The sequence below is a fragment of the Vipera ursinii genome (genome assembly GCF_947247035.1).
Source record: "Vipera ursinii genome assembly, chromosome: 3".
NCBI classification, from domain to species: Eukaryota; Metazoa; Chordata; class Lepidosauria; order Squamata; family Viperidae; genus Vipera; species Vipera ursinii.
In genome coordinates this window covers 140,089,675-140,111,163 of record NC_139516.1, presented here as the reverse complement: position 1 = coordinate 140,111,163, position 21,489 = coordinate 140,089,675, and the positions used below count along the sequence as shown (strand labels likewise).

General features: G+C 35.8%; 1 protein-coding gene across 4 annotated transcripts in view; it reads right to left on the bottom strand.

Moving 5' to 3' along the window:
* Window positions 1-21,489, bottom strand: part of RELCH (RAB11 binding and LisH domain, coiled-coil and HEAT repeat containing) — a 62,083-nt gene that overhangs the window by 38,017 nt on the left and 2,577 nt on the right. For 3 of the 4 annotated variants that reach the window (XR_014492074.1, XM_083359131.1, XM_083359132.1), the window contains exons 2-8: window positions 10,008-10,097; window positions 6,205-6,276; window positions 6,039-6,094; window positions 5,276-5,389; window positions 2,966-3,166; window positions 2,770-2,861; window positions 309-608 (exon numbers count right to left, since the gene is read on the bottom strand). Coding sequence is in view for 3 of the 4 variants with exons in the window: in XM_083359131.1 (XP_083215257.1) it covers window positions 309-608; window positions 2,770-2,861; window positions 2,966-3,166; window positions 5,276-5,389; window positions 6,039-6,094; window positions 6,205-6,276; window positions 10,008-10,097 (925 nt within the window). In the remaining variant the exon portion in view is untranslated. The remainder of the gene's footprint in view (window positions 1-308; window positions 609-2,769; window positions 2,862-2,965; window positions 3,167-5,275; window positions 5,390-6,038; window positions 6,095-6,204; window positions 6,277-10,007; window positions 10,098-21,489) is intronic. The other variant, XM_083359133.1, reaches the window with a different exon arrangement.

The following is a 21,489-nucleotide window of genomic DNA, read 5'->3' as shown; positions in this document are numbered from 1 at the left end:
AATTCCTCATGATTAACGTAATCCTGTGCATTTCTTGATTTCACACCAAATAAGTGACTGCTAGATGAGTAAGAAAACATGGATAACCGATGGCCAATATTTAAAGAAAAATCTGGAGCTAAGAATGTTCACATGGAATCCCATAACCTGGTAGGACAGCTATTTAATTAAAGGTGGGGGTGACAAAACTCCTACTTCTTTTGTGTAGTGTAACTATAAATTTAGAACCTGAATGTAGTTGTTAAATCTATTCAATGTTCAATACAATATTTTACTGTAAACGCAAAACACAGATGAATTTGACTAACCTATTAGGTTTATCAAAATCTATGGCAGATTTATTTGATGGGGAACAAGGTGGAAATTTTTCTCTTTCTTTATAAGCAAAAGGTATTCCAATATCCTCTTTAAAAGTCCTACATTCAGATTCCATGTAAGTTCTATCTTCTTCAGTTCTCCCAAGTTTATCATCATTACTTGAACTCTTAATGTCTAAATATTTCCCATTATCATCTGGGAGCGTGGGAGGCACTTGGGCTGAAGATGTCTGTACTGGGTCACATATCGTTGGAACGGAAGTGTTCGGACTTCTCAAGTAGTCTATTTCACTGTAACAGAGAAAAGAAAAAGCTTTGGAAACAAAAACATTAGCATGTAATAAATCACCTTCAATGACCTACCTCGTGCAGGAATAAATGTTTTATAAAATGTTTTATTGGGAAAAATCTACCATCAGATTTAGAAAAACAGAAAACTAAGTAAGATAACAATGGGGAAGATTTTTTTTAAGAAATGCTTTTTATATTATACTTTTTTGTTATAAAAACAACATATTCATATGCTCTAAAGGTCAAACTGATAGAGGAAAAATGTTTAATCTTATGTCCACTGGATATGACTTCCAATATCTGCTAACCGCTACCAGCCAGTAGCATGTATGTATTGTCCAACAGTATCATTTTCACTCTCCCCCTTGCATCATGTCCTCCATCACACTGTGCAAAAAGCAGTGGGTCCAAGTCTCTGCAATCTATATATTTTTTGGGGGGGGGAAATGCCCGGCACAGCATAAGGGAACTGCTATTGCTGCCATCTGTGTCAAAATAAAGTTAAAATAACAAAGTAAATCTAAATTCTAAACACCACTGAACAGTATTTGGAAGCTACAGCTGGTTCAGAGTGCTGTTCCGGGGGCCCCTAGGGTGGCACATAACACCCACTATTGCAGGGCTTTTCAATTTTTTCACCCATTGTACCACTTTTAGGATATGGTGACATCCGAGTACCGCCAGTCGCCTAGCAAGGTGTCGAAAACTTGATGACCAAAAAAAGAAAAAAAGAAAAAAGTGATGAAGTACAGGTAGTCCTCGACTTACAACAGTTTGCTTAGTGACTGTTCGAAGTTACAATGGCACTGAAAAAAGTGCCCCCCAAGCCACAGCCGAGCAAGACACCTGCCTGCCCACTGACGGCGCTCTTCCTCCTGTCCGAGGTTTTCATTTTTGTGAGCATTTCTGTTGAGGATTGGCAGTGGGGGTGGGGTGTTTGGTTTTTATTTCCCCCGTCTGCTGGGTGGTTGCAGCAGGTTTTGGTCACTTCACATGACCCTGGGACACTGTAACCATCATAAATATGAATCAGTTGCCAAGCATCTGAATGTAAATCACAAGACCCTGGAGATGGTGCAACATTCCAGCTGATTGGAGCTTCTTCTGGGCTCAGCAGAAGAGCCAGGATCAGCGCCGAGCTCCAGCTGGAGCCTGGCACTGATCCTGGCACTTCCGCTGAGCCCTGACAGCCCTGCAGCTCCAGCCATCTCTCGCTCAGGCTTGTGCGGTGCTGTCACCGGTTCAGCTCATTCCCCTCCCCCGCTACTTTTCTAGGAAGGTTGGGTACCACCTGCCAGGTGCCAATGTACCACAGGTGGTATCCGTACCACTTGTTGATAAGTCATGCACTACTGCACAAGATGCATTGGTTACCGGTTTGCTTCCGAGTCAGTTCATGGTATTGGTTATGATCTAAAAAGCCTTATATGGCATGGCTCCAGAGTATCTGAGGAACCATCTCACCCCAATGGGACTAGCCTGTCCCACTTGTGCCAGTGGAAGAGGCCTGTTACGGACCCTGTGTGCTAAGGGATTTCAGCAGATGGGGTCAAGGAGAAGAGCCTTTTTCGCTGGGGCCCAAACTCTGTGGAACACTCCTATCACTGGAGGTGAGAACTTGGTTTTGCCGGGTGACTTGAGGTCCCAAAGGGGTGCTCACTGCTGATAGGTGGATGATGGGGTAAGATCTCATCCCTGTACCATCCATATCTTGGTTCCTGGTTGTTGTTGTTTTTTTGCATAGTTTAAATTTTTAAATTTGCAGTTTTAAAATTTAAACAGCTTTTCTATTTACCTTTCATGATCTGTAAGCCACCCAGAGCTTTATCAGGGAGATGGGCAGCATATAAATTTAATAAATAAATAATAAAATAAGCTACTGCCATGCTGGTATATTCATATCCAGCATCTCTCTAAAATCTATTTTCTTCATTCTTTTTGGTGCATGAAAATAATTCTGACCAAGTTACCTTGAGGCATATAATAAGTTTTGGTAATGAAAGCTGTTAAACTGAAATACAGAGAAACAAGTTTTTATAAACAGTTTAACTCAATGCCATATTCATTTAAAGGCGTAATAAACTGAGATGAATACACTGGTTCATGCACAGCAAACTGCTTATTTTGTATATTTTTTTAAAAAGTTCATACATTAACATACCTTTCCAGTCTTTGTATCTGCTCCATAAGAGACCATTTTTCTGTGCTTAATACATTAATTTGATCTTCCAATTTCTGCACCAACACACATTGCTAAATAGAAGTAATATGACCGAAAAAATTAATTTAATTAATCAATTTGAATTGAATAAATTAATTTAATTTGCCATATTGTTTTAAATTTGCAAAATGAATACCTCTATTGATTCTGATGTCCCAAATACAGGAATGTTTTCTAGGATAGGAGTTGTTGCCTCTAGTTCATCCTCTTCTGGGCCAACTGCTACATCTACAATATCTTTTGCAATAACTTGGTGATTTCCAAAATCACGGTAGAGTTGTAGCAAGTCTGGAGGCTTTGGAATGTTCAGTCCTACATCATCCCACAGTTCAAAATCCTTTATATATGCAAAATTAAAATACTTAGTTTCCATAAATATTGGCCAGGTAAGAATAATAAAAATAAATTTTACACTTCTATTACTTAATCACATACTGTTGAAGAAATCGGTTTTAGCTTAAAATGTATGACATAATTAAATCTAATTTCTTAACAATTAAGTGACCACTACTGATATTTTTGTTCAAAGTGTGAAGATTTCACTGATCATAATTAGCTTAGTGTGATCTTTCACATAATCAAATTGCATCAATGAAGCACAACAAAAATCTCTAGCCACAAGCACCTCTTGAAGCTACGTGCTCATCTCCGTTTCAAAGCCGAAGAGTCAGCGCTTGTCCAAGGACGTCTCTGTGCTCATGTGGCCGGCATGACTAGACGCCAAAGGCGCACGGAACGCTGTTACCTCCCCACCGTAGTGGTCCCTATTTTTCTACTTGCATTTTTACATGCTTTTGAACTGCTAGGTTGGCAGAAGCTGGGACGAGTAACAGGCGCTCACTCTGTTACGCGGCACTCGGGATTCGACCTGCCAACTGCCGACGTACTGATCGACAAGCTAACCCACTGAGCCACCGCATCCCATATATGTCATTTCATTTCATTTATTAAATTTATATACCGCCCTTCTCCCGAAGGACTCAGGGCGGTGAACAGGGCATATATAAATAGAAAATACAAAAATTAAAAGAGAATTAAATAATCGCCCAGATAAAACAGTAACAATATAAAAACCCATTAAAAACCCTAACGTCCCCCATCAGGCCAGGCCAGCTTGTTCAAATAAATGGGTCTTCAGACCGCGCCGGAAGGAGCGAAGGTCCGGTGCCGTCCGGAGCTCAACCGGCAGTTGTATATGTGTATGTGTATGTGTATGTGTGTATATATAACTTATCATTTTAGAAATGATTAAGTAACCTCACTACAACAAGAAACAAGACATTCATTCTAGCCTCCATTACTTAAACATATTCAAACCTGGTCCTGCTCATTATTTTGCTAGATTTCAATGGAGTAGGAATTGATTAAATATAGGAGAATAAAGATTCATCACACTTAAGGTCTACAAGTACTGACTGATTATTTTGGAAGTAGGAAAAAGAGATGGCTGTCAGGAACAGTCTGTACTACTTTATTTTATGACATTTGTTTCAGTAATATAAGATTCAGGAAAACTTCCTAGCTATACATGGGCTGAAAGTGTTCCATCAAAAATAACACATCAGTGATATAGCTTCACAGTAGATTATTAGCCTTTGAGCAATACATGAAAACCAGCTTTCTCAGAACAGAATTAATAATACAGAACAGATGAACCATTTGAATTTATGATTTACATCAAGAGATAAAAAAGTATTTCTCCCTGTATTAAAAAGATGGCCCTCATTATCATTATGCATATCAGACATCAGTATCCATAATAAACCAGCTCATATATTTATGAATTTTGGTGGAATTATTTCTGCATGCATTAAATGTTTTTTTATAGTCACATTTTATGGGGCTTTCTTAACTGCAGTTATTCGCAACAGAATCCTTGTGATTGAGGTTTCAAAAAGAAAGAAAATTATATTCTTTTCTATCCTTTTTATGAAATTCATCTCTCCTCCCTTATGTATCCCAGACCTAAGCGGGGAGAAAGCATTAAGATGGGGTGGGTGGGAATGAACAGAGTGTATTAAAAAAATATTCCAAGCTGTTTTTGGGACTCTATGCTTATCTTTTCTGTTATATTTGTTCTAAAACAAAGATACATTCAGATTCAGACCTGGTAGCCAATCTAACACTTCATATGTTTAGCGCTTTATAAAACAGAAAGAGAACACTTCAGAAGGGTGAGAAAGAAATTTATTTTCCTCTAGTGCTCTTGGACCAAGTCATCTCGAGTTCAAATCAACAGCATTACTGTTAAGAATCAGCTTACTATTCCTTACTATGGACAAAACAATAATCCTACTTTAATTAACTTACATGAGAGGTATACTATGTACTATAAGCAGAGATATTTTTTTATGGAAAATAAGTTAAAAATAACTAGACCACGTTAGGAACAAAAGGGAAAAAGGACCCCAGATCGGAATGTCACAAAGGTGCTATTCCAACTTACCTGATCATCATTCTCATCTGAAAAAGTTATTGAAGTAAGCTTGCATCCATTCTTTAACAAAAATTCATTGACTAAGAAGTTTAAAGCTCTTTTTTCAAGAGGCTTAATTGGTTCCTAGGAAAAATAAATGCACATAACATTTCAATCTTGGTGTCATTAAAACGATTCCCTATTATGATTGACAGAAACTAAACCAAGCTGATTAGCCATTTCTAAGAGCCTTGGTGGAGCAGTGGGCTAATGCCTCCTTAAGTAACACCAGCTGCCTGCATTTAGTGCAGGTTCGCATCCCACCAGGCTCAAGGTTGACTCAGCCTTCCATCCTTCCGAGGTAGGTAAAATGAGGACCCAGATTGTTGGGGGTAATTAAGCTGACTTTGTAATAATGCCGCTTGGGGGTCTGTGTGTGAAAGCCCTAATAAGCAGGCATATACATAGAATGAAGGCTACTGCTAAGTTTGTAAGCCGCCCTGAGTCTTCAGAGAAGGGCGGGATATAAATGGAATTAAAAAAAAAATTCAAAACAAAACCTACAAGCTTGAACAAGCATGCTCTTTGGTTAGCGATAGGAATACTGTGAACATAACATTGGTCTAGGCAACCTCGGCTCTTTTATGACTCACGGACTTCAACTCCCAGAATTCCTGAGTCAGCATGGCTGACTCAGGAATTCTGGGAGTTGAAGTCCGTGAGTCATAAAAGAGCCGAGGTTGCCTACCCATGCCCTATAGTAACAGCAGATATAGCACATTAGATCACTCACCTGAATTTCAGGACTTGATTTATAATTGCTTCGTTCCTGCAAAGGAACTTCATTTTCTGAAAACAGCAATACAGAAAAAAAAAATCATTCTCCAGGCTGTCACGCACCACCTCTTTCTATTTTATCAAAATACAAAAAAACTGAGGAAAAGGTTTGTGTACACCACCTGCAGCCTGAGTCAGGTTGGCTCGGAGGGCCTGAATGGTCTCTTTTGCTTTCCGCAGTTCAAACTCCAGGACTGGACAAGGATTTGGATTAAACATACACAGGCATCCAATCAAGAATAGGGAAACAAAAATGAAATATAAAAAAGCAAGGATGGGTGTAAAAATAAAATACAATTTGTATTAAAAGACAAAGCATGCAATCTTTATGGAACTCATGAACGCATGCAGCAGAGTTAAGACTGCAGCAAACTGGCGAAACATTTCCACGATTCAAACCTAATCTTGGTTAAACATCTAAGTAATCTGGCAAGGAATGCTACAGGTTTTAAGAAATAAAATGCACCTCTTTTTTTGAAAATCTTGGAAGATATCACATTACAAAGTGTTATTATGATCGAATCTTCTAAAGTTTTACGTTATACGAATGGAAATATGAGGCCATCTTGCTTTGAAGGAATAAGGAGATTTTTGATTAAAATTATCGTTCTGTAAACAAAGAATTGAATAATCTGTCATTGCAAAAATGAAATAATTCACGTTAGTGCCACTTTACAAAGGAGGTTTTAATTCCCATTTTGTGGCACATTATAGGATATGTCAGTTGGGTAGAACAGCTAGCTTATCATGTCAACTGAGTTCTTAAATATCTGCAAACTTTTTTTAAAAAAAGTATTTAATATTTCTTTTCATAAAGAACACTGATTTCATAATTTAGGTTACCTGAGATAATTTTATGAATTGCTTTCTGCCATAGACAAAGTGATTCATTAGAGATTATCCAATCTTTAAACATTTGATTTGTAATTGATCTTGATTAAGACACCAAGGTACACTAACAGGCAATTACTAACCAGCTTCTTTACAGGGATTCCTTTACCATTAGAAATATTCTACAGATTTTTTTAGAACATTTTTTTCTACAAATGTTCCATTTTCTGGTAATACCAATAGATTAGGAATAGGACTATATGGAAAAAATATTCACTCAGTTTGCATTTTTTTTCTTCAAAAACAGAAGGCATAATTAGAGTACATCACAACTACTCCATGGAAATAACCTGTTTGATGCACAGAATTTTAATGCAGAAATATAAAAGCATAATTGATGGAAAAGTATGAAAAAAAAATCTGTAGTAGTCAGCAATGCTGATCTGCAAATATTTCTGTGCAACAAAGTCTAAAAACTACGTGGATATTTTGTATATAAAGTAATATCTTATAAGTTGCCAGTGGTTTCAGGGTCTGGCTAAGCCAGGGGTAGGCAACCTCGGCTCTTTTATGACTCATGGACTTCAACTCCCAGAATTCCTGAGTCAGCATAGCATAGCTGACTCAGGAATTCTGGGAGTTGAAGTCCATGAGTCATAAAAGAGCCGTGGTTGCCTACCCCTGGGCTAAGCTTATCTTTTGAAAAATTAATTTAGTTTAAAAGAATTTATGATGGGCAGTATTTCTTCCTTAAAATGTAGAAATGCATGGTTACAGAACTATTGCAGATCAGAAATGCCCTGCAACAAGATGATAAAAATGTTTTTTTTTAAGAAAAATAGCAAAAAACAACAAGAACAAAAAACAAAAACAAATTGTAGAGAAACTCAGGAATTCCAATAAGGAAACTGAAGTTCAGCAGCGAGCAAATCACTAAGAGCACAGAAAGCCAGAAAACTCATATCACATATACCTATGTCAGATGGCAAAGTATTTCCATTACCTAATTATGACATCCTAGTACACACGAGCAGATTTTACAATTATGCCTATTTGTTTTATTAAAACAGTTTACTCTGCTGCATGGTTTCTCTCCAGACATATTAACATTTTGAAACAGCTACTTAATTCAATAGTACATCCACAATGACTCATAGCTGTAACAAAACACACAGTTGATCCAGAATTAAGTAATTATATTTGGCCCAAATTAAATCCGAACAGAGTTCAACTTGATATAGAACTAAACAAATACTTAATTCTCTTATTCCCACGTTCACTTTAAGAAAATGATATAAAGAAGCATACCCACCCTAAAATGTTTGTTGTAATAAATGTGTTAAGACTGTGATTCAGGCAGCCTTTATAAGCATATTATAATGAACTGTCCTAAGGCCCTAGCTTTTTCCCAGTTTCCTCTTTTGTAGATCCCATCAGGCACCTATTTTTTTATAATTGTTACGTAAGTATCCATAGCACATAAATATGCAAGAGACTTTTACTTGTTACTCTTCTAAGGCTACAGTATTAAACTGCATTTACTAAAAGAGACAGCTACCTATTCAGAATTCAAACAAGAATTCCCCTTTCAGAGGTTCTACCTCTGTCGACAGTATTTGCAGCAGCTGTCATTTTGTAGTGCACTCTGAAGGTTCACTAGCTCTGGGAATAACCGTATAATCAACACATATTTTTTATTATGGAAACTTAACAAATGCAATGTTATGTTTGAAAAGTGTTGCAGTTTTTAACATGATTTGCAAAAGATAAATCACTAAAGTCTTCCAAGAGGGCTAATCCGCAATGGCTACATTCAAATATCACATTAGCAAAAGGATATCCAAAATTTTGGGCCCAATGGAATTTTGAGAGTGCTATATGCACCATCACAAAATGATACCAGCATGTCATATGTAGAGCTGGTGGAGGGGAACAGAAAAAGAAAAGATAAATTCAAAGAGAGAAGTGAATAAGGAAAAATAAACAACAAGAGAGAGAGAGAGAGAGAGAGAGAGAGAGAGAGAGAGAGAGAGAGAACGAACACTGATCTATGCATACAGACCCAGCGAAGAAACACAAATCTAGCAAAAGAAAAAACTACAGCAACAAAGAAAGACCTTTTTGCCTTCCCCAAAGTTAGGTTATCCACCCATATATCCACTGTTTTCTTTGCTATTATTTGCTAATCTCAGTCTGGATTTGAGAAGGATGGAAAACAATGATGCTCTGACAATTCTCCTTTTAACAAAATACTCTTTTCCAGGCAATACCAATCTCCAACTGAAGATTACTATTAAATAAATGAAACAACAACAACAACATTCTTCTCATTTCCCTTCTCACCTCTAGTTATTAGGGCTTTGCAATTCCTTTAAAAAGGAAGCTTCAGAATGCGTAAGATTATGGATGGGGCTTTATGTATCTCTCTAGAAAGTGATTTTAGCTGTCTTACAACTACTGGATATGAATGGTAGCAGACTTGCATAAATGGAATGTTCCATCATGTTTATAACCACTAATATATTACAGGATCGAATGTATTTCCTTATCATTGCAAATCTGGCCAATCAACACAAAAATGCAAAAAAGCATTATAATGACTTTTGTTTTCCATTGTTGTATTAGAGTCGCTCATATTTATAATAAAGAAGTAATTTGCATATATTTTCCGGTTTTCTTAATCTCACCACAAAGAATTTAATACACATCAGTACATTTTTACGATGCTTTCCTAATGGATAAGAATCTATTCATAGTAAAATAAAGTAAATTGAAAAGTTTCATTATTTAAAAGAACTTGAGCTTCTCAAGAACACTTGTACTACCACTGGTTTGCGACGAGTACCGTGATGGAAAAATCATGCAAGAAAATAATTTGTATAAATGAACTCTATTTTAAAGTGAAGAGAGAAAAATGAGATGTTAACAATGTAGCCATCCATTCAATAATCTGTTGCTAGACAATAATCTATAAATTTAATTTATAACACATTAGAAAGTGTGTGATTTACAATCTTTTAATATAAATAGACATTCACCAGGAAGCATGGTTTGTGCAATACCTACTTGGCATCTTATCTGAAATTTTACTCACCAGCTACTCGCTCATCAGTCTCCCTATTTCCATCATCTGAATATCTTGCAAAATCCAAGGAATCAAGAGTGCTAATGCTTCCAGCTCGATCTAAAGAAAAAAAAATGAAGGGAAATATTTTTTTTTTTTTAAAAAAATAAAACTACATGTAAAACTACATGTATATAACTTTTTCCACAACCTACAACGAATTTTATTCTAAAAAAAAATTTCAAGAACTGAACTTTAAAAATATGCATTGTTGCTCTTTTTTGTTTCTATTTCTATTTTTCTATTTACAGAATTATCTATTTTTGGATACTGAGGCAATAAAACAAGGGATATTTTTCTTTTTCAAAATTCACTAATGCATAATGTAAAATAGATTGGAAATACTGTCTTGATTGCAACTCTTTCCATGTTTAACTCAATACAGTTGGTAAATCCAAACAGGTGTTAGATGAACTCCACCTCTTTAGTAATTTAATAAACAATTATTTTCACATGCAGAAGTTCTCCTGAAACTTTATTTTTTTAATACCCAGATGCTTGGAATAATTGAACACAATCAAAGCAGGGTCTATCAGACAGAAGACAAGGTAGACATCGATACTATGACACAAGTACATGTTTACAACCACGTCAATAAATAGCTACGGACAAACATTCCTAGCAGATGATGCCTAGTTCGTTGGGAAGAGTTGGAGGTAACTGAATCACAACAAAAAAGTTGAGAATAGGAGGCTTCTAGGAGGCAAACTACTCCTACCCTATCTTAAAGCTCTCCTATAAACCTTAAAAATGGGAAAAATATAAATTTCCAAGGCATTTTGGGTCATTTTTCAAGGGGTGTGTGTGTGTGTGTGTGTGTGTGTGCAAAATAAAAATGGATGTTTATCCCAATAGAGTTAAGTCAAACCTAGAATGATGGTTGTTAGTTTCCAGGTGATATGTTTGTGATATGTAGGAATTATCATACCAATATTTAACAAAAGTAATATTGGAGATGTTTCTAATTGCCATTTGTGCCAATTTATTGAGAAAAAAACATGTTAAAGAAACTGTGATGTAGGCTTGGTACACATCTATAAAAGTGAGCAAAATAAACTCAAAAAGAAATTATATATTTACAAGTTATTGAGGTACAGGCATATTTGGGCAAGCACGTAATTAAATGTTTTATAAAGGTTCAACAATAACAATTTAAACATGAAACACAATTCAAAGCATGACATTTATAGGAGGATTAAACCATAGCCTAGAGTAGACCTTTAGAATATAGAAATGAGTTTGTATGAAATACTGATTTAAGCAGATCTTTAGAGGTGAATCTTTAGCTCAATTAGTATTGACACTAGTGTCCTGGTGCCAAGAAATAACAGTGGGCTTGGTTTATTATGGACTCAACACCCCTCCACCCACAATTTGTATTATGCAATGTCTGGATGAAGCCAGGAGAGCACTCAAGCAGAAAACTTTTAACCTCCATATCCAGAGACAGAATTAACATTTCATATTTCTCCTATAATAAACTGTTGCATCTTCTCTTTACCATCCCTAACAACTTTTATTACCTATTTGTCCCGTTGTATAGCCTACACTGGCAGGCTTGGATCCATTTCCAGTGATGGCACTGCTGGGAAATTTTAATGGCATTCCTTGCCAATATTGTTCAGATTCTTAAGTCAAGACCATAGCGCATGTACTTATGAAATGAATTATTTATCACCAGTGGAAGATAGAGCTAATTTTTCTTCTTATCAGAAACTTCTCAAATCAATCTCCCAAAATAATTGTGCACTACTTTCCAAAGTACCGGGACCAAGAGGTTTCCAGAATGATGGCTACATTTTGTGCCATAGAATTAATAGTGAGACGTTACTGGATCTGACTGTGCTTTGGGTATGTTTAGTTTCAGGTGCAAATAGTTTTTTTTAATTAGATATTTGTACTCTTGTATTCTTTTCATAACCTTTGGCTCTTTTGGTCAGTGACCAATATATTGGCATAATAAACAATAAATTTAAAAATTTGGAAACTTATTAACAACTTTTACAGTAGAGTCACCAAATAAACTTTTAATTTACTTAACAACATAATTACAGAGGTCACATCTTCCTGGTTACAGCTAGATATTACTTTGAAATTTTTCACCAGTTTCTTCCTGGTAGTATTCTGCTATGAGAAAATAGATTTCTCTTCATTTTTGATTCACTGGCCATTTCCTTGAGATGACTTATGTGACTTTTGTCAGATTAGTAATTCTATTTAAGCATTGCTGAATTTATTGTGATGCTTTAGTTAAAGATCAACTCTCCTTTTCCCAACATATCTAAATCTTTGTGTCCATTCTAAGAGCCATATTATACTGAGCTTTTTTCTCAAATACACATATTTATATGTCAATGTATGAGACAGTTTCTTTTCACATTAGCCTTTTAAACATAATAAAACTATATGCAAAAATGCTGATGTCAACTCGTCCATGGGGCAGTCAGAAACATCCTACAACTGAAACTTCAGAGCTGTATCTCCCCCTGGATCAGTAAGCTACAAGGAGGAAACCATCCATCTTTGTTGCTAAGAAAAAAAAACAAACAAGAGGGAGTTTCAAAGGTGAGCCAAGGGAGACAAAGAATAGTATTTTGGAGGACACTAATTTCTTCAAGTTCTAATGGGATTGTAGAACAAAAATATGGGTTTAAAGGGACACCCCGACCAAATTCCAAATTCCCTTCTATACCATTAAAGAGTGGATTCAGGGTTGCATGCCAAAGCCACTTCTTTGAAGAAGTCATAAAATTAAACTATGACATCACTGGTCTCAGCAAAACAAGAGCATTAATTTATATTATCCAGATGGGATAATAATAGCCATATGCTAAACCCCACATAATGGTGGACCCTTGGTATCATTGTTGCCAGCCAACATGTACAAAACATACAGTCAGTACAAATAGTTTGCAAATGTCTTACAACCCTCAAATTAAAAACAAAAGGCGGAATAACCAACTCTTCATCATTCCATGTTATGTTCCTTAAAGTAATTTGGACAAAGGTCAAACCAATGCTTTTGTGAAGAACTTAAACAACAACTAGCTCAACTGGCCTACAAAATATTAATCAAAGGGTATCGACATGCTTAAGTAGGCTCGTGTAGAGTGGGTGAAAAGTTTATGGGCATTTTCTCAAATGAGAAGCAAAATGACTATGACAAACAATTAGCAATCTTTATTGTAAAGAAGTAGATGACAAACACCTGCAGTACTTTGAGAAACTAGCAGGGAAATTACTGGACCTGACATTCCCCTAACTAGGAAATGAAAGCAGTGATCAGCTTACATACTATGCAAAGATGCAAAATTTATCACAAGTATAGCACTAACTCAATATTGGCAGTACACATAAGCCACGGGTGTCAAACTCGCGACGTCATGTGATGTGTTGCGACATATCGCTATAAACGACTTATAAAAAAGAAAGGCTGCAGTCATAAAAATTCAGAAATGACTGGAAAAAGTCATTTTAATTGCCAGCAAATTAAAATTAGAGCACAATTAAGAAAGAAAATTTCTTTCAAAGGAGAAAATAAATTTGATATGACTGAACTGTGTGAGCTGAACTGCAAGCTAAAGCAACAACCAAAAGGTTATGAAAATTACCCAGCACAACTTGTGAAAGCAACAGAAAAGCAATATCATAAACGGCTGGAAAAAAATGCAACCAATGAGAATTCTGAAAGAGCCAAAAAGGACAACTACATCTGATTGACAAGAAACTGAAGAAAAAAGCTAGCATTTTTATACTGATTCCCCCCCTCAAAAATAGCCAACATAGAGCACCATTAGTCAGATCATATCTAATGCTACCAAAAATTAATTAGATGTGATTCTCCTTGCAATCTGACAGATTAAAACCAGAAAGAATGGTCAATGGTCGCATGTCCTTTGATGAAACAAATTCTACAACAGATGGGAAACATCAAAGCCAAATCAGATCCTTTAGCTAATGACGATCTACTACTGTGAAGAGCAGAACTCTAACATAAAGAGAAGCAGAGAAGTTTCTTCTAATGCAGTGTGCAATAAAGAGGCAAGTACTAAAGAAATCTTGCTCGGAGACCAAATCTGGAATGCAGAAATTTACGGCAATTTTAAGATGCCATCAAAGTAGCTCTTTTTAGGTTGATGGATAAAGAGCTTATATACAAAGATGGATAGACACAGTAATTCCCACAATGGAAGAATGGATGGTAAAGGTGATGGTGTTGGCAGAGATGACAAAACTGACCGTTTTAAGTAAAGAGAAGAATCTATCTAGTTTTGCTTGTTTGGAAACCGCTCCTGGACTTTGTGCTCAAAACTGAAAAAAATGAAACTTTGCTTTAAGGTATTGGTGGCTAGATTGATTTTGTTGTAATACAAATGGTCTGAAATAGTTAGAAATGTAAAGCAGAAGGTTGAGGGTGTAAGTCTTTTTTTGGTATTCTACTGCAAAGTCAGGAATCACAACTTTTTTCTTTTTTGCACCTCTTCTCTTTTTTCTTTCATCTTTTCCTGACTTTTGTTTCTATTTGTATTTTATACCAAATTTCAATTAAAAAAAACAAGGATGTTATCACAGTAGTCCAAAAGCTATCAATGAGCAGAACTTGTATGCATGCATAGCAACATGGACCTGAAAGACAAACAAACTGGTAGCTCTGTAACTTTGCCCATAAGACTGATTACTATGAGATGGAGAGACAAAATTCAAAAAAATCCTGATTCCAGTTCAAACACTATAGCATTGCATTGCACGCAGAACAAATACATTTTGGTGTCATCGCTTTGGGCAGTGAACCTACCCAATGAATATGACCCCCATATTTTTGTATGTACAAAAATCTATTCTAAAAATTACACGAATAGATTGGAAAAGAAAAAAACAATTGCTGAACAACAGAGAAGATTTGAGAAGGGAGATCAATTGTAGAATCCCCAACATACAGTATAATTAAAAATAAAGCAGCATTCCATAGCTACCTTTTAGGTGGCATTTTCTGATTTTAAAGCTTCGATTCAATCCCAAGGTCAAAACTCTGAATGACTTTGCAATGGACCGTTGTCTATTACCACTTATTAATAGTTCCTATCATGATAACCCTTCTTTCAAAATAAGATATAGAATTAGTGGGTAGGTCTATCTCTTTTCCAACATCGAGCAGTAAAATGGATATATTTTATATGGGAGTGCAGTATTTTGGATTCAGAGTCAAAAGGATGTGTTTCCGAACAAATAAGGAAGTGCTGACCTACCCTGTTATAATGCCACAAGATCCTAGGTAAAGTGCTGGGTTTAGGAATTGCAAGTAACAAGTATGTGTACATTGATGTGTGATCTTAAACACTTTTTACACTTTTTAATATGAACTGCTATTTATTTTTAATCTCTATATTAACTCTGGACTCAAGCAATTTACCAGTTCAGACTTCTACACAATCAAAATTAGCAGACTGAATAATGTGCCAACATGTTACAGGTTTGATATAGATCAGAGCTGAATGTTCTAAGCAATTGCCCAATGGAACATTTTATTTAAGAAGATAATCAAGTGGAAGTATTGGATTGTGCGAAATGAACTGTTATTGGTCTATTAAAAACATTGTTCTTGGAATAAATTTACAGCTTCTAATATGTGGAGATTATTTCCATTATACCAGGTTCCATAGGAAGAATGCTAAATTCATACCCCAAAAGATCCAGCATAATATCAATGTAATTCTGGAAAGGCTTTCTCTCCCCCTCTTTTGCCTCATAAGTTATTTTACTTTATTCTAGTGGTCTTAACTTTTTGAGGTGACCTTAGGTACACATTCTATAAGGAGCTTTTACACAAAGGGAAAAACAGTCCAAAAAACAACAACAGTACTGTAAAAAAGAGATTAGAAAGCACAATTGAAAATAGGCAAGAAAATGGTACGTGATCACCTGTCCACCCTGGATGAGTTTAAATCACCAGGACCAGATGGATTAGACCCCAAGGTTCTGAAGGAACTGGCAGACGTGATCTCAAAACCACTGAACTGGGGAACTACCAGAGGACTGGAAAAGAGCTGATGTAGTTCCCATCTTAAAAAAAAAGATCCAAGAAACTACAGACCCATCAGCCTGACCTCAATACTTGGAAAGATTCTAGAAAAGATAATCAAGCAATGAATCAGCGAACACCTAGAGGAAAACAAAGTCATGACCAAAAACCAACATGGGTTTGTCAAAAACAGATTATGCCAGACAAATCTTAGTGTACACTTTGACAAGGTGACAAAATTAGTGGACCAGAGGAATGCTGTGGATATAATTTACTTGGACTTCAATAAGGCATTTGATAAAGTAGACCACAACCTACTACTTGATAAGATAGAAAAACGTGGGTTAGACAGCATCACCCCCAGATGGATTTGTAACTGGCTGACCAACTGCACTCAACGTGTAGTCCTCAATGGAAATGCATCTAATGGAGGGAAGTATGCAGTGTGATACCCCAAGGACTGTTTTAGGCCCAGTACTCTTCAACATCTTCATCAATGATTTGGACGAGGGGATAGATGGGGAACTCATCAAATTTGCAGATGACACCAAGCTGGCAGGAACAGCCAACACACCAGAAGACAGACTTAAGATAGAGAAGGATCTTGACAGACTTGAACATTGGGCACTATCTAACAATGAAATTCAATGATGGAAAAAGTAAGGTTCTATATTTAGGCAAGAAAAACCAAATGAAGAGGTACAATATAGGTGGTACCTCGCTCAGTAGTGGTAACTGTGAGAGGGATCTTGTAGTGGACAATCACTTAAATATGAGCCAGCAGTGTGCTGCAGCTGCCAAAAAAAAAGCCATCACACTGCTAGGCTGCATTAACAGAGGGATAAAATCAAGATTACGTACATGAAGCGTCTTGGTAAGGCCACACTTGGAATACTGCATCAGTTTTGGTCACGATTTTAAAAAGCTGATGAAACTCTAGAAAGCGTGCAGAGAAGAACAACAAAGATGATTAGGTCACTGGAGGCTAAAACGGACATGTCAAATTCACGACATCATGTGATGTCGCGAGACATATCAGGACTATTTTGCCATTGCCGGCAACAGGGTGGGCATGGCTTCTGGATGACGTGTCTGGCCCACGGGCCGACAGTTTGACACCCCTGGGCTAAAACATATAAAGAACAGTTGCTGGAATTGGGGATGTCTACTTTAATGAAAAGAAGGGCAAGGGGTGACATGATAGCAGTGTTCCAATATCTAAGGGGTTGCCACAAAGAAGAGGGAGTCAAGCTATTCTCGAAAGCACCTGAGGCCATGACAAGAAGCAATGGATGGAAACTAATCAAGCAGAGAAGCAACCTAGAACTAAGGAGACCTTTTCTGACAGTTAGAACAATTAACCAGTTGTACAACTTGCCTCCAGAAGTTGTGAATGCTCTAAACACTGGAACTTTTTAAGAGACTGGACAACCATTTGTCTGAAATGGTATAGGGTTTCCTGCCTGAGCAGAGGGTTGGACTAGAAGACCTCCAAGGTCCCTTCCGACTCTGTTATTCTATTTTAATGTACCTCAAATTGGATAATATCCTAACTTACATTGATATTAATTAATTCAATCAAAATGCTGAAGGATCACATTTCAGGTTGTACTGTTTTTCTCTTCTCTGTGTACAGAGAACAAAATTGCTACAGACTGCTATTTCCCTAAGAATGAACACACAAGTATTCTGCCAGTAGCCCACTTCAAACTATCAGGAGACGGCAGTTGTAATATTTATATTTTTTCCTGAATAGAAAGAATACAGTACTCCATCAACTGCTAGTCTTTTACTATGACTATTATTTACCTCTGTCATCACAAGATGAATAACATTTTGTCAGCTGAGTTAGTTACTGCTCACTAGAGGCTGATTTTCATGTGACTTATGATAACTGACTTGGAAAAAAATCTGCAAGCTTAAACGTTTGTGTAAAGGTTAATGTATAAGGAAATGGGTGAATTCCTTAATGATCAAACACTTGGACAGAATTTCAGAATGTTGCAGACTCTTCTACTTTAAGCTCTCTTTCTCTGGTTATATGGAACAGAAGTATTATTCAAAACTTGGGAAGAATTCCAGCTTTCCCTCACTTATTTTATGTTGCAGTACAGATGCAAGTTGTTATAAAATTAAAAGTTAGTTGCAGAAGATGATTATGTAGTAACAGCCAAAAAGAATGAGTCTTATATGGGTGTGGCAGTCCTATAATTGTCTAAAATAACTGTTGAAATACTATGTTGTAATGTGTTTAAATAAAGACTTGTCTTTAAATTATGCAAGCTTAAGAAATGGCTTCTAATATCAGCCTTTTTATTGGTCTTTGGTAGTAAGAATTAAAGAATGCAGAAAAATAGTTAGTTTTTAATTGCTATTAATTAAGTTTTAATTCTACTAACTTAACATTAAACCCTTGGTGTACTTTGCTAAAAGCTAAACGTTTTTGCATCTGGCATTATTTTTGTTCAAGATTAAAGTCATGTAAGTGCCAATATATTTACAGTTTTACCTAATCACAGTTTTGAAGTACTGTTTCATTGACAAGCAAATTACACAGGATAACTGCTCCACCTCTTGGAGCAATTATACATCAAGTCCTCTGGTTTCTACCTCGTTTGTTTTATGAGCTGCAATCATTTCCTCATTTACAGTGAAAGGAAAATATGAAGCATGTCTAATGAATATAAATATACTCTATTTTATTAAGATAACAAATGAATTTTTTTTGTTCAAAGGAGAAAGTTTTGGAGTTCCCACTGTGAAATACTTTTTTGAGTCCTTCAATTGTAATTAGTGGTGAACCATTAATAAGATCAGTTAATTATGACCAACAGCTAAACAATTTATACAATCATCAGTGAAGAGAGCAAGAGAAGGGAGCAAAAAATGAGAAACAATGAATAGGGTGTATAAACACAACATTCTGGTTCCCAAAATTAGCCAACAGAATTTAGCCCATGAAGTTAAACCTATGGACTAATTAATATGTTATGTAAACTTAATCAATTGTGTTAATTTAGTGAACCATTTTTCTGTTAAGCACAAGCTTTTACAGCAGGGGGAAACAAGAAAATTTGGCTAATTTTTCTAACCCTCTTTTCTTCATCTTTCTTGTTACTTTATTTCTTAGTGGTCTTAGCAAATAACATTACAATATGTCATGAATATAATTTTAGCTAAAAGCTAAACTTAACATTTGTCAGAAGGCTTTTACCAAATTTTACTTAAAATCTGATGGACAAGCAGGGGAGCAATTGGGTGAGCCTACATATAAACTTCTGCTGTTGTCGATGTCCACATCAAAGCAAAGATAGCCACTGAAGGATAGTTCTGCCATGCAAAACAACGGGGAAAGATCAGCAAGAAATTCTGCTGTCTTTTATTCTAAGCATATGTTCTATATACAGATAATACCGAACCAAGCAGAGAGCTCCAAGATTCTTTGGTGATATGCGAAAAGTCACTGTGTTCATACATTACAGGTGTTCCTTGACTTATGGCCACAACTGAGTCCCAAAATTTCAGTTGCTCATTTTACCACCTTTCTTGCCACAGTTGTTAAGTGAATCACTGCAGTGGTTAAGTTAGTAACACAGTTATTAAATGAACATGGCTTCCCATTGACTTTACTTGTCAGAAAGTCACAAAAAGTGCTCACATGACCCTAGGTCATTGCAACTGTCATAAATATGAGTCAGGTGCCAAGTGTCTGAATTTTGATCGTGTGATCATGGGAGTGCTGAGACAGTCTTTATAAGTCTGAAAAAAATGATCATAAGCCACTTTTTTCAGAGCTGTTGTAACTCTGAACAGTAACTAAACAAACTGTTGTAAGGCAAGGATTACCTGTATTACAAGCTATAAAACAAGCTGAACAGTGAATCTGCCTGATGGCATCCCTAATTTAGATAACCTAAATTATTAATAAAAAGAGTCCTCAGTATTTAAAAAAGTAAGTACTTAAGAATAAAATCTTAGCTATCACTAACCTCTATATTAACCTAATAAAAAGCTTAAAAAACTGTAAAATCAAACTAAGAATCTATCACATTACCAAGTCAGCCATCTCATAAGTTGTCACATGACTGCTTCACAAAATAATTGATAATTGTATGCTGCTGAAAAATCAAATGGTATCAAATCTCCTCTTTAGATGCTTAAAAAAGAACAAAAGAAATAAATACCACATAAGTTCAACATATATATGATCTCTACCCTTTCCTTAAGAAAAATGTCTTTTCATAATATAATACTAAATTAGTTCATTCTTCTTATACAATATTAAAACTGACTCTGAAAATTTAGTACCTGTTATACTGGCAAATAAATATTTATATGAGCAGTTTTAGTAAGCAGTATATTTAAAGCCTGTATTTTGCTAATTAGATTTTACACAGTAGTTTTTCAATTAACAGAACGAAGGAGGTGAGTTGGCTGGTCCTACATTGCCTTTAAATTAGCCAAGTCACATGTATAGTATTGTAAAAATGTGATCCCAATACCTTATCAGTATCAGGTATTGAGCTGATTTAGTTTGCTAAATAAATCACAACATATGGCAATCCACATATTATTGGCTTAGAAAAAAATGTCTAAAGGAAAACTAAAGAAATAACATTATGGTTTAGTGTATTTGCAAAGACTCAGACACTCCTTATTTTTATTAATGTGACTGAAATAAAAACTAAAATTACTATTCAGAATAACAGAAACAAAGACATTTGCAAAAATTCTAGCAAGAGAGTAATCCTGGCTGCTGCAGATGTTTGTGTGCATGAAGTTGTGTATTTATGGAAGCTTTTCAATAAAATCACAAAATGCTGTCCTCTCTCTAAACTGCGGAGGTGCTTAAAATATTTTACTTTACTTTGTACAGTGATGCATTTCTTGATAGCTATTGTGTTCCTTAAAAGCATTTACATGGCATCATTTACATAAAGTCTTTCCTGACTCAATGTTATTAGACACTTGCCACCTAATGTGATATGTTGTTGACTTCCCAGTGTAGATTTCTTCCAGTACAAACTAGAAATGACTTAACATTTTTTAAAATCACCTAAGGTTGACTAGGTGTGGCCTTGCCAATGTAGCTGAATTAAATAGCACTATATTGGTACTAAAGATTGAAAAGATGGAGGCATTTGCATGGAAACATTTCTTACTATTCTTATATTGAGTTGAGCAGGATTTACTGAATACTGTCCGAACATCGTCTCACAATCTGAAGCCATAAGCAATATATACAACACATACATTTTCAATGAAACTTCTATTATCTAATTCAATATCTCAGCATTAATTATACCACCACAGTATTCTAAAACATGTTCCTGCATTGATATTTCAGGAGGTTGTCTCAGAAAGAGTAAGAACTAAAATCAATAAAGTGTATTAACAATATCTTTATTTTGCCAATGGTTTAATATAGATTCT